This window comes from Armigeres subalbatus, chromosome 3 (genome assembly GCF_024139115.2).
Source record: "Armigeres subalbatus isolate Guangzhou_Male chromosome 3, GZ_Asu_2, whole genome shotgun sequence".
Classification (NCBI taxonomy): Eukaryota; Metazoa; Arthropoda; class Insecta; order Diptera; family Culicidae; genus Armigeres; species Armigeres subalbatus.
The window spans coordinates 313,760,755-313,775,778 of NC_085141.1; the positions used below are offsets into that span (position 1 = coordinate 313,760,755).

The following is a 15,024-nucleotide window of genomic DNA, read 5'->3' on the forward strand; positions in this document are numbered from 1 at the left end:
AATACAACCCCTTTGCGGTACATAGAATAGAATGCGTCCATTGCATAGGTTCACGGTCATCCAAGAAAACCCTGGAATAGGCCTTAAGATCTACACGCGTAACCAGAAATCTTTCGCCTTGTTTCAAAAATGGTACAACCCCTTTGTGGTACATAGAATAGAATGCGTCCATAGCCTAGGTTCACGGTCATCCAAGAAAACCCTGGAATAGGCCTTAAGATCTACATGCGTAACCAGAAATCTTTCGCCTTGTTTCAAAAATGGTACAACCCCTTTGTGGTACATATAATAGAATGCGTCCATAGCCTAGGTTCACGGTCATCCAAGAAAACCCTGGAATAGGCCTTAAGATCTACACGCGTAACCAGAAATCTTTCGCCTTGTTTCAAAAATGGTACAACCCCTTTGTGGTACATAGAATAGAATGCGTCCATAGCCTAGGTTCACGGTCATCCAAGAAAACCCTGAAATAGGCCTTAAGATCTACACGCGTAAACAGAAATCTTTCGCCTTGTTTCAAAAATGGTACAACTCCTTTGTGGTACATAGAATAGAATGCGTCCATTGCGTAGGTTCACGGTCATCCAAGAAAACCCTGGAATAGGCCTTAAGATCTACACGCGTAACCAGAAATCTTTCGTCTTGTTTCAAAAATGGTACAACCCCTTTGTGGTACATAGAATAGAATGCGTCCATAGCCACGGTCATCCAAGAAAACCCTGGAATAGGCCTTAAGATCTACACGAGTAAACAGAAATTTTTAGCCGTGTTTCAAAAGTGGTACAACCCCTTTATGGTGCATAGAATAGAATGCGTCCATTGTATAGGTTCACGGTCATCCAAGAAAACCGTGGAATAGGCTTTAAGATCTCCATATGTAAACAGAAATCTTTCGCCTTGTTCCAAAAATGGTACAACCCCTATTTGGTACATAGAATAGAATGCGTCTATTGCATAGGTTCACGGCCATCCAAGAAAACCCTGGAATAGGCCTTAAAATCTACACGCGTAACCAGAAATCTTTCGCCTTGTTTCAAAAATGGTACAACCCCTATGTGGTACATAGAATAGAATGCGTCCATAGCCTAGGTTCACGGTCATCCAAGAAAACCCTGAATAGGCCTTAAGATTTACACGCGTAAACTGAAAATATTTCGGCTTGTTTCGAAAGTGGTACAACCCCTTTGTGGTACATATAATAGAATGCGTCCATTGTATAGTTTCGTGGTCATCCAAGAAAACCCTGGGTAAGGGCCTTAAGATCTACACGTGTAATTTAAAATCTTTCGGTTTGTTTCAAAAGTGGTACAACCCCTTAGAAAAAAGCCTTAAAATCTACACGCTTAACCAAAAATCATTCGCCTTGTTTCAAAAGTGGTACAAGCTCGTTGTGGTACATAAAATATAAAGCATCCATTGCATAGGTTCATGGTTATCCAAAAAAAACTCCTGAAAAGGCCTTAAGATCTACACGCGTAACCAGAAATCTTTCGGCTTGTTTCAAAAGTGGTACAACCGCTTTGTGGTCCATAGAATAAAATGTGTTCATGGCATATGCTAATGGCCATCCTAGAAATTTATGGAGTAATACTTCTAGGCTTACACCAATAACAGTTGGTCTTTAACCTGATATAAATACGGTACATGGTCTATGCAATATTAGCCCGTTTTTTTCCTTGCGTTTCCGGCGTGAAATTGTCTCGTTCCAATTTATTGACATTTTGCATTTCCAAGGAATAAACAGTTACGTACGTGATATGAATGAATTTTGTATATTACCTGGAGCCCATGACAACAAGAACTACTTGGGATGCACACATTCCAACAGATGAAGATGCGCAACTTTTTTGTTAAATATCTTGGCTGTGCATATGCACAGCATATGTTTCGAAATGGACAAATTGATATGAAATTTGCGAAAAAGAATCCACGTGTCTTGGAGGGACTCGAACCCTCAACCTCCTACTCTCTAGATAGGCGTGATAACCCCTACACAACAAGACCACTTAAAGGTCACGTTTGCGGAAAAGCCATCAGAATCCGAGTACCAACCTCCCCCGCGGTTAGCTCTCTGTTTTGCAAATTGAATATCTTTCGGATGTTGATTTGTCCAATCTCACCTTTACTATGGTATATCCACAGCCAAGCGAGTGCACATTGTTTATTAAACGAGAGGATCGCACTCCATGCTCCATGTGCGATTGAATTCGCATTCTATACCGTCCCGCCCAGACAGTTACTGAGGGGCATGGAGTGCGATCCTCTCGTTTAATAAACAATGTGCACTCGCTTGGCTGTGGATATACAACAGTAAAGCACATGTGGAGATTGGACAAATGAAGCATCCAAACAATATTCAATTTGCAAAAAAGAGAGCTAACCGCGGTGGAGGTTGGTACTCGGATTCTGATGGCTTTTCCGCAAACGTGACCTTTAAGTGGTCTTGTTGTGTAGGGGTTATCACGCCTATCTAGAGAGTAGGAGGTTGAGGGTTCGAGTCCCTCCAAGACACGTGAATTCTTTTTCGCAAATTTCATATCAATTTGTCCATTTCGAAACATATGCTGTGCATATGCACAGCCAAGATATTTAACAAAAAAATGGTTTTCGTACGGCCGAGTTGCCGAATAATATGCAATTAATTGTATGCGCAACTTGATATTTTTTCAATTAATGGTTCCATAATGGAGGGTAACCAGTAGACCTTGACTCTACGGAGTTCGTAGATTACTTCGAACCCATGACAATAACAAGCAGTACATGGAATGCAAATATATACAGTACATTTTCATTTATTTAGACTACATCTAAACAGATAACACTGAATCAACAATTTGACGCCACAATACACGGTTCGAGGCCGCATCTCTCCATCCTCGAATACGCCCCACGCTCGCCAAGTCATTTTGCACCTGGCCTGCCCATCTCGCTCGCTGCGCTCCACACCGTCTCGTACCTGCCGGATCGAAAGCGAACACCATCTTTGCAGGGTTGCTGTCCGACATTCTTGCAACATGTCCTGCCCATCGTACCCTTCCGGCTTTAGCTACCTTCTGGATACTGGGTTCGCCGTAGAGTTGGGCGAGCTCGTGGTTCATTCTTCGCCGCCACACACCGTTTTCTTGCACACCGCCAAAGATGGTCCTAAGCACCCGTCTCTTGAATACTCCGAGTGCTTGTAAGTCTTCTTCGAGCATTGTCCATGTTTCATGTCCGTAAGGACAACCGGTCTTATTAGCGTCTTGTACATGACACATTTGGTGCGGTGGCGAATCTTTTTTGACCGCAGTTTCTTCTGGAGCCCGTAGTAGGCCCGACTTCCACAAATGATGCGCCTTCGCATTTCACGACTAAAATTGTTATCAGCCGTAAGCAAGGATCCGAGGTAGACGAATTCCTCGACCACCTCGAAGGTATCCTTGTCTGTCGTAACACTAATATACAGTATTGACCCGATTTTGTCACTCTCCGATGTTGTCATCTCTGATTTTGTCGACCCCGCATTTTTGTCGTTTTTATTATTTTCAAATAATACCGCAAACTACAATGATTTTCGTGAAATAACGTTCATCGCCTGTGGTTTATTCTGAATTAATTCAAAGAACCTGTCAAGAATTTTGTAAGCCTCTTCGACAAGAAATTACGGATTCCGTTCACGTATTTTGCCTTTCCAAGACATAAACTGATTCATATTGGCGCAACAAACAAAAAAAATTAAAATAAAAATTGTTCCAATTTTGTCACATTTTCTATTTCATCACCCAGAATTCACTAGGAATGATAAAATCGGGATATTACTGTACCAAGAAGAGGCCACAAAAAGTGTTCAACGTTCAATAACTGCATCCATTACGGAGCACACGACCACAAAAAGAATTACTTTAAAGACAAACATAGACCAAGAAGGGGTCACACAACTTGTTTATTTTCAAATAACTGCCCCCATTAAGGGGGTTGACTCTATGTTCGTAGACTACCAGGAACTCACGACAACAACAAGAACTACTTTAAATACACACATATATAAGGAAGGGGTCACATAACTTGTTTATTTTTCAAAAACTGCCTCCATTGCGGAGGTTGATCTACAGACCTTGACTCTATGGAGTTCGTGGACTACCTGGCGTCAATGACAACATCAAGATCTACTTGAAATACAAATATATACCTAGAAGGGGTCGCACAACTTGTTTATTCTTCAATAACTGCCTCCATTACGGAGGTTGATCCACAGACCTTGACTCTATGAAGTTCGTAGACTACCTGGCATCAATGACAACATCAAGATCTACTTGAAATACAAATATATACCTAGAAGGGGTCGCACAACTTGTTTATTCTTCAATAACTGCCTCCATTACGGAGGTTGATCCACAGACCTTGACTCTGTGGAGTTCGTAGACTACCTGGAGCATACGACAACAACAAGAACTACTTGGAATACAAACATATACCAAGAAGGGGTTACACACTTTGTTTGTTCTCCAATAACTATCTCCGTTACGGAGGTTGATCCACAGACCTTGACTCTATGGAGTTGGTAAACTTCCTGGAGCCCACGACAACAACAAGAACTACAAGGAATACAAAGAAGGGGTCACACAACTTGTTTATTCTTCAATAACTGCCTCCATTACGGAGGTTGATCCACAGACCTTGACTCTATGAAGTTCGTAGACTACCTGGCATCAATGACAACATCAAGATCTACTTGAAATACAAATATATACCAAGAAGAGGTCACACAACTTGTTTATTCTTCAATAACTGCCTCCATTACGGAGGTTGATCCACAGACCTTGACTCTGTGGATTTCGTAGACTACCTGGAGCCTACGACAACAACAAGAATTACTTGGAATACAAACATATACCAAGAAGGGGTTACACAACTTGTTTGTTCTCCAATTACTGTCTCCGTTACGGAGGTTGATCCACAGACCTTGACTCTATGGAGTTGGTAAACTTCCTGGAGCCCACGACAACAACAAGAACTACAAGGAATACAAAGAAGGGGTCACACAACTTGTTTATTCTTCATTAACTGCCTCCATAAATAAGGTTGATCCACAAACCTTGACTCTATGGAGTTCGTAGACTACCTGGCATCAATGACAACATCAAGATCTACTTGAAATACAAATACATACCTAGAAAGGGTCGCACAACTTGTTTATTCTTCAATAACTGCCTCCATTACGGAGGTTGATCCACAGACCTTGACTCTGTGGAGTTCGTAGACTACCTGGAGCCTACGACAACAACAAGAACTACTTGGAATACAAACAAATACCAAGAAGGGGTTACACAACTTGTTTGTTCTCCAATAACTGTCTCCGTTACGGAGGTTGATCCACAGACCTTGACTCTATGGAGTTGGTAAACTTCCTGGAGCCCACGACAACAACAAGAACTACAAGGAATACAAACATATACCCAGATGGGGTCACACAACTTGTTTATTCTTCAATAATTGCCTCCATTACGGAGGTTGATCCAAAGACCTTGACTCTATGGAGTTCTTAGACTACCTGGCATCAATGACAACATCAAGATCTACTTGAAATACAAATATATACCTAGAAGGGGTCGCACAACTTGTTTATTCTTCAATAACTGCCTCCATTACGGAGGTTGATCCACAGACCTTGACTCTGTGGAGTTCGTAGACTACCTGGAGCCTACGACAACAACAAGAACTACTTGGAATACAAACATATACCAAGAAGGGGTTACACAACTTGTTTATTCTCCAATAACTGTCTCCGTTACGGAGGTTGATCCACAGACCTTGACTCTATGGAGTTGGTAAACTTCCTGAAGCCCACGACAACAACAAGAACTACAAGGAATACAAACATATACCCAGAAGGGGTCACACAACTTGTTTATTCTTCAATAACTGCCTCCATTACGGAGGTTGATCCACAGACCTTGACTCTGTGGAGTTCGTAGACTTCCTGGAGCCCACGACAACAACAAGAACTACTTGGAATACAAACATGTACCAAGAAGGGGTCACACAACTTGTTTATTCTTCAATAACTGTCTCCATTACGAAGGTTGATCAACAGATCTTGACTGTGTGGAATTCGTAGATCATGACAACCGCTAATACCACTTCGCATGCAGGCCTATATTCTGTTTCTAGAACATCCGTAGTACTTAGATCATCTAAAAACAACCTCCGAAACTAATCCAAATTTGCCTCATATAGATGCTTGAAACTTTTTTTACGCTCCTATAGGGCGTAAAAAGAGGGAGCGTTATTTGGAATTTTGAGCGTAAAAAGAGGGAGCGTAAAAGGAGGGAGCGTAAAAGGAGGGAGCGTAAAAAGAGGTTTTACAGTACTAAATTACTTTGAAACCATCGAAGTAGGCTCAATGCGAACCATACCTGACAGTCACATTATTAGCAATCAAAGCAATCGGGCAATGCGTCGATAGCCACATGCAGTGAACCATCAAATGGCATAAGGTGTTGGAAGTGCACGTGGCTCCCGCTTGCCTACAGTCAGATTACACTGCACACCTATGATGGCACCCTCAGGGAAAAACTCCTTTTCAGTATTCCCACATATTTATCCTGCTGGAGCTGAATGTTAGTGTACCAGATCTAGTATTATTTGATTTTATATTTAAAATATCTTTGATATTGTGTTCAGTTATAAAAAGCGTCGACTAAGAGGCTGGTCGAGTCAATTACGAGTAGAGGTGTGTGTCGCCGCGGCACGCTACCGCCGCCGACAGTTTTGGCACACCGCCGTCGTCATTTAAAATTTGCCACACCGCAGATCTATAATTTTCCACGTCAAATTCGAAGAAGTCCGCAGAGTTTTCCGTGACTAGCTTCCCAAACTATTTGGGAATGATACAGAAAGAAACAAAAAAAGAATATCTGCAAGTAAACGTGGCTAGAGTTTTAATGTTTTGTTCCCCAAAAAAATCTTCTTTTGTAATGATCGTTCTGGTATTAACTTTCTTCTGGTTAAAATATTTGATATCCAGGCTGTAATTTATCTTTTCCTAAATCCACATTAACATTATATTTAGAATAACGGCAGCTCGGCCGTACATAAATATTTTTGCTAAATATCTTGGCTGTGCATATGCGCTTTACATGTTTGTGCTTTACATGTTTGGAAATGGACAAATTGATATGAAATTTGCGAAAAAGAATCCACGTGTCTTGGACGGACTCGAACCCGTGACCTCTTACTCTCTAAATAGGCGTGATAACCCTTACACAGCAAGACCACTTAAGGGCTGTGGCTTGACTGCGGATATACAACAGTAAAGCAAATGTGACGATTTGGCAAATCAAGTAACCGAAAGATATTCAATTTGCAGAAAAGAGCTAACCGCGGTGGAGGTTGGTACTCGGTTTCTGATGGCTTTTCCACAAACGTGACCTTTAAGTGGTCTTGTTGTGCAGGAGTTATCACGCTTATCTAGAGTTAAGGGTTCTAGTCCCTCCAAAACACGTGGATTCTTTTTCACAAATTTCATATCAATTTGTCCATTTCGAAACATGTGCTGTGCATATGCACAGCTAAAAATAGGTCATTTGGCCGAAAATGCCGTTTGGCCGAAATGGTTGTTTTGCTGAAAGGACATTTTCGGAACAAATGGCTGCTTCTGCCACACGACCATTTCTACCAAACGATATTTTGGTCAAACGATTTTTCAGCCAAACGACCATTTCTCCATTTTCAACCAAATGACCTATTAGGGCAAACTACTTTTCCGGCGAATTAGCAAATCACGTTTTCGGTCAAACCATTTTCGACCTAATAACCGTTTCGGACAAACGTTCAATTCGGTCAAACGTGTTTTGGCTCAACGTGTTATTCGGCCGAGTAGTATTTGAACAACACGCTCGTCCAGCTGAACTCAATTTTAGGTCGATTTAATTCAAATTAATAACTTCCTTCGAGACTTCAAACGCTGAGCAACCGTCGCAACAAACTATTTAAGTTTAATAAGCAATTGTTCTAGTTGAAGAAGCTATTTTTTGAGTGAATGCAACTCAAAATAAAATATGGTCCAAGGTGACTCAAAATTACAGGTCAATGATTTTCATTAAATAACTTTCACCGCCTATGGCTTATTATGAATTATTTCTTAGTACCTGTCTTTTTGTAAACCTCTTCGATAAAAAAAATGCGGGTTCCGTTAACGTATTTTGCCTTTCCATGGCATAAGCTATTTTAAATTTCTAAAACAAATAATTTTTTTTCGATTTTGTGCATTTTTTCACCAAAAAAAAAACAGATTGAGTGATAAAATCGGGATATTACTTATTAGATCTTTATCACAAAATATTGTCTTACACCGTACGTGACAGAATAAAGATGATAATCACTTAATTATGTGTCTCATAAATAAGTTCGACGATCAACTTTTTCCGGTTGAAATTGATTCGAGCGTGGGAAACTGATGGGCCACGACATCTGTTGAAACATTTTAAAACAAAATCTTCACACTTCATCACTTTTCCAAAAGATGGCTAAAGCTTGAACTAAAACATTTCCCAACCGATGGACTCCACACAGCGAAACATGTGTGGTTTTGAATATTCGATTAGCATCTTGATTGCGACGCGCAACTCACTGAGCTAATTTGCTCCACGACATATTGGGAAGCCATAATCAGTAATATGATTCCGGTGATCGGCCAATCTGTTCGCGCTTCAAGAAATTTTATCACCTACAATGCCGTAAATCAAGGCATCTCTATTTGAGCTTTATGATCTCAACGTAAAGCGACCAATCAGAAATATGGGAAAATGAGTCGGCCGTCCGCCCACCTGTAGTTGGATGTTTGTTTGGGTCATCTTCTCTGCTGCCGCTTACGGGTCGATCCGAGTTCTTCCTACATATGTAAATCACAAGAGAATCGCTAATTTGTTTTTCCCATTAAAATGTCAATTCTAATCGTATCTCCATATCTCTGTTCTGAATTGCAGCTGGTATTAGTCACCATAGTGCAGGCGTTGTCCATCGACGATCGCTCCGCTTACGATATCACTGTCAACGTCGAGAAGAATTCCAACTCGTACTTCCAAAGTGCCAAACTGAAAGAGGGAACTTTCGAGTATGGATTGGATGTGGAAAAGCCGGTGGATCATCACTTTCAGCATAAGGTCAAGGGCCCGGACGGCATCACGTACGGATGTTATGGATTTGTGGACCCCGATGGTAAACCACATCTAACTCACTACGTATCGGATGCTAAAGGCTATCGCGTAGTGGCACCGGATCATGCTACCAAGATCTACATCTCCCGACTGGAAAAGAGCATGTAAGGCGTCTCCCCGTGATTTTTCTAAAAACTTCAGCAACTAATCGCTTTTGCATTTTCCAGTAACAACGTTTATCAAGCCTCAGTAGAGAAGGACGTTCAATGGAAGGACCTGTTCTTCCCACCGGCCTGCAAAACTTTGTACGCTGAGCTGGTTCAGAATCTGCCAGCCACGACTCCCCGCACGCCACGCACCACGCCCACACGTGCCCCCACGACTCCTCGTCCAACGGCCGCGCGCCCAACCTCTGCCCGTATTACTCCGGCGTTCGAACCGGACTTCGGTGCCAGCAGTAACCTGCACGAGTCCGTTGTCCGCGGTGATGGCAGCTGCTCACAAGTGTGCAACGAACTGAAGGGCGAACTGCAGGAAATCAAGTCCAAGCTGAAGACCCTCATCGATGGTCTGGCACGGAGGGAAGCCGAAGAGAGCCGAACGAAGTCGGCTGGCGGTGCCGGTGGAAATGGAACCTACGCGTACTTCCCGGTCATGTTGAGCAATAGTCTGCCGGTGAATGCCGCGTCCGGGCAGTTTGCGCTGCCGGCATTCCAGTGTGGTAGGAAGTAAGATTGACAAGATACATACTTCGCAAATTGTGATGGAAGTGAGGAAGATGTGAAATGTATATAATTTATATATTACAGATAATTATTTAAGGCAGAATGAATGGGGAATTGAATGGATGGATAGGTTAAGGATGTAGCTTTACAAGATATTTTTTTTTAAATAAAATACATGGTCAAATGATAATTTTAGTTTTTTTGCTTAGTTGAAATATGAAGCCCATTACTGAGTAAAGCCCAGCTCAAACATTAACAAATTTAGTCAGTTAATTGATCATATAAATAGCATCTGAGTTTACAATTAGGCCAAGTGAAACCAAAAGTTTGTTCTATTAAGTAAACGATCATAAACATATTCCCATGCGTTTTCTATGGAACTATATTAATCTTTCTGGCAGCTCAGACGTGTTTCTTTCTCGCAAGTTACTTTCAGAATCCTATTCAAAGGCTCTGTTTTGCATCAAAAATAAGAATTCTATGAGACAACATGACCTTTCCAATTACTTCTGCTTAGAATGCCTTGAATACAGGTTTAATGTATCTAAGAACAGGGTAATTCTCGCTGAGACCGGGCCACTATTTGCACGAGATTCTTAAAATAAATTTATATTCTTTCGGAAGCTTTCGGCGAGTATATTAAGGATCCGAGATAAATTCTTCAGAAAGATAAACCCCTCGTTAGTTATACACGATATCATTTTAATGGACCCCTCGATTTTTGTCAATTCTTGACTTACCAAAACTGTCATAACTCCAACATTTCTCAACCGATCATAGAGATCAGTATATCGTTGGAACAGGGAGAGTGTATCCTCAATTTGCTCAATTTGCAATAATTAAAATAGAAGCAGCCATATTGAATTTTGCCGCCATCTTGGATTTCTTTTTGAAAATTATTTTTCTGCCATGTTCGCAACCACCGATTTTGAATATAATTACATCAATGAAACTCAGCTTATATCGTGCATTATGTCCAAAAATCTCAGGTGTATGTTTTTTTTACCAAAAGTTATGTAAGATTTACCAAATTATTTTTTAAAGGGCCATCTGACCAACGAAAATTATTTTTTATGGTTAATATGGTACTACGAAGTCAGTTCCTTGATTTCATACACTATTCTAAGACAAATATGTTTCAAAAATGAAAAGCATATCTACAACAGTATTTTATTTGAAGGGCTCAAAAGTTTTGAGCATAACGGAGCCGTATTCAAGTTATTGTATTAAATAATTTAGGAATTTTGGTATTGGTAAATAGTACATAACTTTTGATAGAAAAAACATGCACCTGAGATTTTTGAACACAATGCACAATATAAGCTAAGCTTGCCATCGATGTATCAATATTTTAAATCGGTGGTTGCGAACCAGGCGGAAACATTGTTTTCAAAAAGAAATCCAAGATAGCGGCAAAATTCAATATGGCTGCTTCTATTTTAATTATTGCAAATTGGGGATGCACTCTTCCTCGTTCCAACGATATGCTGATCTCTATGATCGGTTGAGAAATGTTGGAGTTATGATAGTTTTGGTGAGTCAAGAATTGACAAAAATCGAGGGGTCCATTAAAATGATTTCGTGTATAACTAACGAGGGGTTCATCTTTCTGAAGAATTTATCTCGGCGAAAGCTTTAGAAAGAATATAAATTTAGGCATTTTTAAGAACCTCGTGCAAAAAGTGGCCGGCAGCATAATAAAATTTCCATTAAAAATTAGAAATTTTCCATAAACAATTAGGAAATTGCCAATAAAGAAATCAGGGTATGAGCAATAAATAAATATAAAATTTCCACAAATAAAACAAAATTTCCATAAACAATTAAGAATGTTCCACAAAACAAAAATAAATAAGCACTTTTAAAAGCGAAAATAGTAATTATAAAAGAAGAATTCTCGCTTAACTTTTCAAAAGGACCTAAGTAACATTTTTTTCATGAATTAATTTGAATAGCGCAATCAACAGAAAAACATGAAAGCTTTCGATTGCAGTACTCAAATTAATTCATGAAAAAAATGTTACTTAGGTGCTTTTGAAAAGTTAAGCGAGAATTTTCCATAAAGAAATGAAAATGTTCCACGAAAAAAATACAAAATTTCCATAAATAAATCAATATTAGCAATAAACAATTACAAAATTTTCCACAAAATAAATATTTTTTTCCATAAAAAATTAAAAATTTTCCACAAAATAATCGATAAAGAGCAATAAAAAAAATGAGAAAATTTCCATAAAAAATACAACAAAGCAATAAAGCTGATGAAATTTTACATGAACTTTAAACGCTTTTAAAGAAGGGGTCATCTATGGAAAATTAAAAAGCACAGTTTGATTGCTTTTTTATATTTCTTTATGGAAATTTTCTTATTTTTTTATTGCTCTTTATTGATCATTTTGTGGAAAATTTTTATTTTTTTGTGGAAAAAATATATTTATTTTGTGGAAAATTTTGTTAATTTTGCCTTTCTCGTACAACAAAGTTCTACCGAAAGGCTATCATTTCACTCTGAAAACGAACTTTTTACAGGAACATCTGATAGTAAAGTTTCTTATACCATTCGACTCAGTTTGATGAACCGAGATGATGCCTGTGTTTTTTTTTTTTTTTTTTTTTCTTCCTAAACAATGGAGGGGGAATCTGCTCAACAGACATCCTGGGTTGACCAGGAAGTGCTGGGTTAGGGGCCACCTCCAATGAGGGAGGCAGGACTGCATCCCCGACCAGCTAAACCGTTTCCATTGCCGCCAAGCCCATCGTCCCTTCGGTACAACCAGAAAGTAATGCTTCAAAGGGGGCCAGTGCATAACGCACCCTCGAGGTTAGCTGCGTGTCCTTGCAGCATCGAACATCGTGACTCGCTTTTTTAGAAGAACACCATGGTATCGTGCCAGCGCATTGCCGGCTTTCCAGGTGGCCTTACCACGCCCTATGTCCTTGGAAGGTGGGCAGGGTCGACTTCGCGCCTGCTTCCCTCTGCACGACTGGTATCAAGAATGATGATGCCGCGTGCACCCCAAATTGACCTTTCTGCGATAGGGCCTATTCGCCAGCACACAGAGGGACTTGCCGACGCGGTGCATACGCCTGCCCCAGCCTTGACGAGGACCCCTTTCCGTCCTCGGGCTCGGAACCCGCCCGGTTGACCGACGCCGCGAAAGCGACGATACCATGTTGTTTTTCACGCGGCCACTTGTTTGATAAAAGGATCGAGTTCGACCACAGGGCACCGGTATGACCCATGAAGCCGACTCCGAACCCTTGGACCACCTCTTATTTGCGCCTGAACTAGCCATCCCTCGAGTCCACGCGCCACCTTCTGTGTAGCTCCGAGACGATTTGGACGATAGCCGATAAAACGGCGTTCCAGCCAACTTCATCTTTACACATCCTCCGAACTAGGTTGTCCGGGGTAGTGTCCAGACCACATGTGGCAAGCATGTGGTCACGCATTGTGCGAAAACGCGGGCACACGAACAACACGTGTTCCGCCGTTTCCTCTAAACCAACGCACACCGGACACTCGGGCGAGGCCGAGTGTCCGAACCGGTGTAGGTACTGTCTGAAGCAACCATGGCCTGTAAGGACCTGGGTCAGGTGGAAAGTGATTTCCATGGCGCCTCTTGACCCACGTACCTATCTCCGGTATCAACCTATGTGTCCATCTACCCTTAGTGGAACTGTCCCACGCACGCTGCCATTTGACCATTGAGGCCAACCTGACAGTCCTGCGGATGCCTCTCGTGCCGCGCATTTCAAAGCACTCTATGTCTTCACCGATAACGATGTCAATAGGCATCATACCGGTGATGACGCAGAGTGCATCGTGCGACACGGTACGGTACGCGCTCGCAACTCTTAGGCACATGAGCCTATACGTACTTTCTAACTTCGTTCTGTAGCAGTTAATACGCAGGGCCGTGCCCCAAGCTGGCCCCCATACCTCAGTATGGACAGAGCAACGCTAGCCAGAAGCTTGCGCTTGCTGGCATAAACCGCAGAGCTATTGGACATCATCCGGGACAATGCCACTATAGCTGTGGAGGCACGCTTGCAGGCGTAATTGACGTGGCTACCAAAGGTGAGCTTATCGTCGATTATTACCCCCAAGAGTTTGATTGAGCGTTCAGAGGTGATCGTGCAGTTGCCTGCCCTTATCACCGCCTGCTGCTCCGACTTTCGGTTGTTAACAACAACCACCTCAGTCTTGTGGTGAGCCAGTTCTAACTTCCTGGAACTCATCCACTCCTCCACAATTGCGATCGAGTGGGCTGCAGTCAACTCCACCTCTTCGATCGATTCGCCGTAGACCTCCAGCGTAATATCGTCAGCGAAGCCAACGATTACCACGCCCACCGGGAACTTCAACCTCAAGACACCGTCGTACATGACGTTCCATAACACCGGACCCAGTATGGAACCTTGCGGAACCCCTGAGGTTATGTCAACACACTTCCGACCCGCCTCCGTGTCGTATACCAGTACTCGATTCTGGAAGTAGCTTCCGAGAATCTTGTACAGGTACTCGGGAATTCCAAGACGCAGGAGCGCATCTGCAATAGCTGCCCAACTGGCACTATTGAAAGCATTCCTCACGTCGAGAGTCACTACTGCACAATAGCGAACTCCCCTCCTCTTACGCTGGATAGCTATCTCCGCGGATTTGGTAACCGACAAGATAGCGTCTACGGTCGACTTACCCTTTCGGAAGCCAAACTGGTTACTCGATAGACCATCCGCACCCTCCGTGCGTATCAACAACCTGTTGAGGATGATCTTCTCGAGCACCTTCCCGCCATATCAAGCAGGCATATTGGTCTATATGCCGACGGATCCCCCGGTGGTTTTCCGCCTTTGGCAATAGGACCAAGCTCTGCCTTTTCCATGCTTCAGGAAGACTACCTCGTCCAGGCATCTCTGCATGACAGATCTGAACATCTCGGGAGCCTCGGCAATGGCCGCTTTAATGGCCAGGTTCGGAATACCATCCGGTCCTGGCGCCTTACCTACACTAAGGGACTGTGTATTCCCCGCAAGTTCCGCCACAGTTACTCTTCCCTCGTCGGCCACCCTGGCTCCTGGCAGCTCCACGAAGGGAGGCCAGGGGCTTGGGTCGTGACGTGGGAAGAGCCCCGCGATGATCCTCTCCAGCATCTCTGGAG

General features: G+C 42.2%; 1 protein-coding gene across 1 annotated transcript in view; it reads left to right on the plus strand.

Annotated features, from left to right (window-relative positions):
• LOC134220830 (uncharacterized) overlaps window positions 1-10,028 on the plus strand; it is a 47,012-nt gene extending 36,984 nt beyond the window's left edge. Inside the window, exons 2-3 of the mRNA XM_062699944.1 lie at window positions 8,967-9,301; window positions 9,365-10,028. Coding sequence (XP_062555928.1) covers window positions 8,967-9,301; window positions 9,365-9,869 — 840 coding nt within the window. The 3' untranslated portion in view covers window positions 9,870-10,028. The remainder of the gene's footprint in view (window positions 1-8,966; window positions 9,302-9,364) is intronic.
• Window positions 10,029-15,024: the final 4,996 nt, after the last annotated feature.